The following is a 7,792-nucleotide window of genomic DNA, read 5'->3' as shown; positions in this document are numbered from 1 at the left end:
TAATCATTATTGTATTGAATTATTTTATAATATTATAGATATGCAATCGGCGAACTTCATAATCGAATATCCAAGAGAAATATTCAGTTGCTTCTTTGTATGTTTTGTTTGAGCCTATCTGACTTTTTCTCTAGTTTTGATATGACAAAAACTGATTGAATTTGTAAAGTTTTATCAACATGATTTTCTTGTTCAACTGATTTTATGATGTTTGATAAACAACTTGAGACTTACATCATTGATATGCATAACACTATCGAATATGCTTCATTGAAATGAATAAATAATCTTAAGACAACTTGAGACTTACACATTGTTTCCCATTAACTTATCTTCTTTTGAAGTTAACAATATAATTTTAAAAATAGTTTTTTCAACTATGAAAATTGTAAAAAATAGAGTGTCTAATCGAATGGAAGATGCATGAATGAATAACTATCTAGTAACTTATATTTAGTGAAAAAATGTTCAACAACATTGACAACGAAATAAATATCTTTCAAAATTTTAAAATGTGAAATCACATAGTGATTAGTTATGAAATATATACTTTATTTGATTGAATATATTTAAAATTTATAATTTTAATATCAGTATTTTCATTTCTAATTGGTGATATTTATTATTTTAATTTTAATTTATGTTACTGTCTCCGGATCCTAGATTCATCACCGGTGTCTCTTATTGATATGTTAAATACTATAGCGGATGATGTAAAAAAACCTTATTGTGACACTGCATAGATTTTATGTATAACAAAATTCACATGATCCAAAAATACGTGGCGAAGTCCTCTTCTCCGATTAGGGTTTTACATATTGGATCGAAATCCAGATTCATAATTCAAAATCAAAACCAAAATTCACAGTTTCGAAACTCATAGATGTCGATTTCACAAGAACTGTACCCCTCCCAAGACGATCTCCTCTACGAAGAAGAACTTCTCCGAAACCCTTTCAGCCTCAAACTATGGTGGCGCTACCTCATTGCTCGTTCCGAATCTCCATTCAAGAAACGTTTCGTAATTTACGAACGTGCCCTCAAAGCTCTCCCTGGTAGTTACAAGCTTTGGCACGCTTACCTTCGTGAACGCCTCGATCTCGTTCGAAACCTTCCAATTACTCACTCTCACTACGATACTCTCAACAACACGTTCGAGCGTGCTCTCGTTACGATGCATAAGATGCCTAGGGTTTGGATTATGTATCTTCAAACCCTAACAGAACAGAAATTGGTTATGAGAGCGAGGAGGACATTTGATAGGGCGTTATGTGCACTCCCGGTGACGCAGCATGATCGAATTTGGGACCCTTATCTTGTTTTCGTGAGCCAGAAGGGTATTCCGATCGAAACGTCGTTGAGGGTTTATCGAAGGTATTTGAAGTATGATCCTTCTCATATTGAGGATTTTATTGAGTTTTTGGTTAATTCTAGTTTGTGGCAAGAGGCTGCTGAGAGGTTAGCGTCTGTTTTGAATGATGACCGGTTTTATTCAATTAAGGGGAAGACGAAACATAGGCTGTGGTTAGAGTTGTGTGATTTGTTGACTAGGCATGCGAATGAGGTGTCCGGGTTGAATGTGGATGCCATTATTAGGGGTGGGATAAGGAAGTTCACCGATGAGGTTGGTCGGCTCTGGACTTCTTTGGCTGAGTATTATATTAGGAGGGGTTTGCATGAGAAGGCGAGGGATGTGTTTGAGGAGGGTATGTGTACTGTCATTACTGTGAGGGATTTTAGCGTTATCTTTGATTCTTACACGCAGTTTGAAGAGAGCATGCTTGCTTACAAGATGGAGGAGATTGATCTGAGTGATGATGACGAGGAAGAAGAAGAAGCTGAGCAAGAAAATGATGTTAAGGAGGGGGATGAAGAAGATATTCGTTTTAAAGAAAAATCATGGGAGGATGAGTTTGAGAAGAAGATTTTACATGGGTTTTGGTTGAACGAGAAAAATGATATTGACTTGAGATTGGCTCGGTTGGATTATCTTATGGATAGGAGGCCAGAGTTGGCTAATAGTGTGCTTTTGCGCCAAAATCCTCATAATGTAGAACAGTGGCACCGTAGGGTGAAGCTTTTCGATGGTAATCCTGCCAAACAGATACTGACTTACACGGAAGCAGTAAGGACAATTGATCCCATGAAAGCAGTGGGAAAGCCTCATACTTTGTGGGTTGCATTTGCTAAACTGTATGAGCATCATGATGATCTTGTGAATGCTCGGGTCATATTTGACAAGGCAGTTCAAGTGAACTACAAAACTGTGGATAATCTTGCTAGTATCTGGTGTGAGTGGGCAGAAATGGAGTTGAGACATCAGAATTTCAGAGGAGCGCTGGAGCTTATGAGGCGGGCTACAGCAGAGCCATCAGTTGAGGTCAAGCGAAAAGGTATTTTTAAATTGACCTTGACCATGTTCATGTTTTTTCATTTTCCAAATACGCTGTAATTTTTTACTTTAATGTGTCGTGTTTGTTGGGGAAGTGAACTAACTTTGGGTTTTGGCTTGTGTTTTAATTTTAGTGGCTGCTGATGGGAATGAACCAGTTCAGATGAAGCTGCATAAATCTTTGAGATTGTGGACTTTCTATGTTGATTTGGAGGAAAGCCTGGGTACTTTGGAGTCTACTCGAGCTGTTTATGAGCGGATATTGGATTTACGAATAGCCACACCCCAAATAATTATCAACTATGCATACTTTCTGGAGGTATGGAGCAATTGTCATGTTTTAGTATAATATTCCTTTGTAATTCACTACTACTGGTTTTAGCTGATTGACAATCTTACATTGGTTTATGCAGGAGCATAAATACTTTGAAGATGCTTTTAAAGTTTATGAAAGAGGAGTGAAGATATTTAAGTACCCACATGTTAAAGACATATGGGTGACATACCTGTCTAAATTTGTGAAGAGATATGGAAAGACAAAATTAGAGAGAGCAAGAGAGCTATTTGAGAATGCGGTTGAAACGGTAAGCACATGTTTTTTGCTCGAATCTAAGTGTTCTTGAAGCATTTTTAATGACATGTTTTATGTTAATGATCCCAGACCAAGAATATATTCAAGTATTTCAAATATAGATCAATCTCATTCGGTCATTCCTATGATATTTTCTTGAACGATCCATCAACATCGGTCTGTTTGAGCATAGTATTTTGTCCTTTTTAGCCTTGTAATTTTCATTACTATGCTGAACCTGTAAAATATTAGTTATTTTTACATGAAACATTAAAGTTGATGAGTCAACATAGATTAATACTGGTACATACTTTCAGTAGCATGAATTATTTAATGCACTTAGGCTTATATCATATTATAAGGCTTAGGGTGAAACTTTGAATATACTTGTCCCACCAGTTGAAGAGTATATTTCAATATTGTAATACCATCTGGTAAAATACCCCTTTAGCGTTTGAAGGTCACTCTGCAATTTGAGATGAATGATCTTACCATTATTTAGCTGATCAAATTGGTTGCCATGAAAAGGTTGCATTAGGAGGAGACGGACACTGGTTGGTTTAAACATGGGTTTTAACCTGTAGTTAGGGTCATTTTCATTATATTCTGGATGTAGGTATAAAAGGAGGACATTAGAATTAAGTTTACTATGTTTGAGTCCTTGGATAAGTCTATTATAAAGAATGAAAGGTTTTGCATTAGGAAAATTGTTGGTGGAGTTTTTAGGAATGGTATGAATGTATGATCTTTGTGGTTGGACCTTCTGAAAATGTGTTTTAGTAGAGTGCATAGGCACCATTAGATCCATGCAGCTCTCCCAGAAAGTGGGGGTACGGCTTGGTTATTACCGTATAATCTTTGTGCTTGATAGGATTGGAGCCTTCACAATGTTTCAGAATGACTGAAAGTTGAAGTAATAGATAGAGGTTAACCCAAACAGGACTTGATTGAGCCATCTGATTCTATACTCCCCCATTGACTCTGGACCTGGTCCAGGAATTGTTTGGTTGTCATAGGATCAGTTGAACATGATTAACCCTTGAATAAACGAAACATAGCATAAGGTAGAGGAAAAAAGATGGAGATTTTAAAGTAGACCCATTTTTCTTTTTAAAGCCAATTTCTTTTATACTCTTGCAGTCATCTGTTGTATTTATGCCCCTGGAAGTAGTGTTTGCATATCAAATCAGTTAAATTGTTTAGCAGTCAATGCTTTGGTGGAATATCTTTGCAGGAACAGTTAACTACATTGATAATTTACACTTTGTTAGGTTAAACAGGGGAGAAAAAAATAAAGGAGAAGGGGGAAACTCTCTTTATTTGGTAGGAGAGAAATAAAGAAGAGAGAAACAAAATGTGGGTGGGGGTGGTGGGGGTGGTGGAGAGCATTTGTTCTCCACTTTTGTAGAAAAACCTTACACCCATTCACAATTCATTATTTTTAATTGGGACATAAGTGTCTATCGAAGAAAAACTTTCTTTCATATTTTCCCTGTACCGGAAACCCTTAAAATCTACCCCATTTCTCACAATTTTCTTTCTATCATCTCTCTTTCTATTTTCTTCCCTAAATCAAACAAAGCATAAAAATGTTTGCTGCCTTGTCTTTTGAAAAGAACACTGACCACTTGACCAATGCTTGGCTTTCTTCACTTGTTGAAACTTGAGAATGTAAAGAGAGTTGATTTTTATAGCTCTATGAGGACAAAGATGCTTCCGATCATTATTCAGTTGGAAAACAGAAACAAGACAAGTCTTTGTGGAGTGTTTTGGATTGAGCCATTGAGGTGCTAGGATATGGATTAGTAATAAAAACTAATGGCTTCTTCTTTATGTTCCAATGATGGTAAAAATTCATGAAGAAAAGAAATACAACCAACAAACTTTATGGTGATTTATTTCCATGGCTATGAAGGAAAACGAAAATGGTAGAATAAAGGGAAATGAAAGAGATAAGAAATGGAAATGAGGGGCGCCACACTCAGCGGGAGTGGTAAGCCCTTAGACCGCCACACGAGAAGGATCTTTTGATAAGTTCTAGTTTGGAATGCCACAAGGAAAGCTTGTTGGTAAGTTCTTGGTTCAACTAGAAATCAATGAGAATCACTCTCACACTATATACTACGCACAAGTTCTAAACAAGGTTGTTCATGTTCTATTGATTCAAAAAAGTTCAGTTACATATATGGGCAGCTGGCCTAGACAAGAAGACAACCCCCTTAAATGAAATCACAACTCCTAAGAAGCCATTAATTAATGCCTTTCCCCCCACTAAGTGCCTTTCGATAATGAAGAGGCAAAGTGGAAAAGGCAAAACAATCAAATTAAAAACGTGTGGTTCATGGTAGGAACTTCCAGAACCACTTATCTAAAATTGGAAATTACAAAAATTTGGAAAACTACAAAGAATTATGTGACAGTTGGCCCAGACACGGCCAGGCCGTGTATGAGTACACTACTGTGTACCATGGTCCATAGACCAACACGGCTGCAGGTGGCCAATGTCCCTTGTTCCTTCACATCTTTGCATCATTCTATCCTCCGAGGTGAAATACAAACGTTTCATATTCATCTTTGATTTTGATGATGCCAAGTACTATTGTGAACCCAATAACTTAATCCTTCACTTGGATAAGTCCAAGACTTGTCATTCTAATCATGGGGTGCCAAGTGTATGTGAATTAATCATAGGGCAGGATGATGCAAGTGAAAGTTTGTAATATATTGAGGTAAAGCATGATGATTTTGGGTTTTGACAAGTGTATGTGAATTAACCTTTCTATGAATGTGATACTATCATGTACTGCCCCTATTTTGTATAATTTGTAGAAGTATTATACTATGAATTTTTTTTGCGAAGTCTTAAATTCACTAGATTAACTGAGTAATATACTATGATTATGTACTGCCCCCGAACTTGCACTTTATTTAAAATTCATCTAGTTTGTCATAGATCATATATAACAAGTATTTTTCTTATTTAATTGCATTATTTGGTGACACTTTATTTCTAATGATATGCTTGTTTGTGTCCAGTATAACATTTGAATGCTGATAATGTATTATGATATTAACTCTGTCTTTTGGGTGCATGCTTCTGAAACAGACACCTGCTGATCAAGTGAAACCTCTCTATTTGCAATATGCTAAGCTGGAGGAGGACTATGGACTAGCAAAGCGAGCTATGAAGGTTTACGATCAAGCAACCAAGGCAGTCCCTAACAATGAGAAGTTAAGCATGTATGAAATATATATTGCTCGCGCAGCTGAGATATTTGGTGTACCCAGAACTAGGGAGATCTATGAGCAGGCAATTGAATCTGGTCTTCCAGACAAGGATGTCAAAACTATGTGTTTGAAGTATGCTGAGCTAGAAAAAAGCTTGGGAGAAATTGATCGGGCCCGTGGAATATATGTGTTTGCCTCTCAGTTTGCAGATCCACGGTCTGATCCAGAATTTTGGAACAAGTGGCATGAGTTTGAGGTTCAGCACGGAAATGAAGATACCTTCAGAGAAATGCTTCGTATTAAGCGGAGTGTCTCTGCAAGCTACAGCCAGGTACTTCAGTCTCTTCATATTGTCACTCCCCCCTTTCAGCCTGTAACCTTGATATCTTGCATGTATTCTAATCATACTTCTATTGTTTTTCCAGACACATTTTATTTTACCCGAATATCTAATGCAAAAGGATCAAACCGTAAATCTGGATGATGCCAAAGACAAATTGAAAGAGGCTGGGGTCCCTGAGGATGAAATGGCTGCTTTGGAAAGGCAATTAGCCCCAGCAGTTAACAATTCAGTGACAAAAGATAGAAAGGTCGGGTTTGTGAGCGCCGGAGTGGAATCACAGTCTGATAAAGGGATAAAAACAAGTGGAAATCACGAGGATATTGAATTACCAGATGAAAGTGACTCTGATGATGATGATGATGATAAGATTGAAATTGCACAAAAAGATGTCCCTGATGCTGTTTTTGGTGATTTGATTCGAAAGAGAGACGAAAATGAGAACAATGGGGAAGTGGATGGAGCTAATGACACTAAGCTTGGTGCTCTTGAGAGAATAAAGAGGATGAAACGAAATTAAATGTTGGGTCAAAGAAGTTAGGTTCAAATTTTGATATTAGTGAAATTAGTTTTGATGTTTTATACTATGTACTAACGTCAACCTAACTAGAGTTTATTAACTTTATTTTGGACTTGTATATCTTACAGAAAACTGTAGTCAAGTGTACCTCTATTCCCTTTCAAGCATGGGGCTATGATTGTGTAGTCTTGTAACATTACCACCTTTCCCTACTCAAAGACCTCACATGCCTTCATTTGGGTCTAGTATGGTTGATTGGAATATCTTGCCTGTCCCAAGGCTAGTAGTAGTTCAAGTTTAATTCCTTTAAAAATATGATGCTCCATAATGGTCCGTTCGTGAATTGAGTTTGAAGGAGATGAAGAGAAAAACAAGACTTGAGAGTCATGAAATATCAGTGAGATGGCTTAGAAACCTTTTCTTTTCCTTCATTCCTTTCCAAAACTCAACTCCTATACAAATCCTAAACGATCTAACCACCTAGAAAAGGTTGAGATGTTAACCTAGATACTGTCTTATATTCATTTTAAATATTTTGAAATAAGTCGAGAAATTATTATTTTAATTATTTCAAAATCATCAGTATGTTTAATTTAATTTATTACATTATTGTTTTAATAATACTAAATTAATTTTTGAATTGTTGCTGATTGTAAAAGACTACTATATAAAGGCATTCGGCCTTGTGCATGTGAAATTAAACAAAAGAATTGTGCATTGGGCTTCAAATTTAGATTTTGC

At 36.5% G+C, this 7,792-nt stretch overlaps 1 protein-coding gene across 1 annotated transcript; it reads left to right on the top strand.

Annotated features, from left to right (window-relative positions):
- On the top strand, positions 758-7,250 carry LOC109344330 (pre-mRNA-splicing factor SYF1-like). The gene is made up of 5 exons (XM_019583069.1): positions 758-2,393; positions 2,527-2,711; positions 2,806-2,976; positions 6,070-6,522; positions 6,617-7,250. Exons 1-5 carry the CDS (start codon positions 884-886, stop codon positions 7,049-7,051), a joined length of 2,754 nt encoding a protein of 917 aa, XP_019438614.1. The 5' UTR covers positions 758-883; the 3' UTR covers positions 7,052-7,250.

Source organism: Lupinus angustifolius, chromosome LG03 (genome assembly GCF_001865875.1).
Source record: "Lupinus angustifolius cultivar Tanjil chromosome LG03, LupAngTanjil_v1.0, whole genome shotgun sequence".
NCBI classification, from domain to species: Eukaryota; Viridiplantae; Streptophyta; class Magnoliopsida; order Fabales; family Fabaceae; genus Lupinus; species Lupinus angustifolius.
Note: the sequence above shows the minus strand (reverse complement) of the source record. Positions and strands in the feature narration are given on the sequence as shown.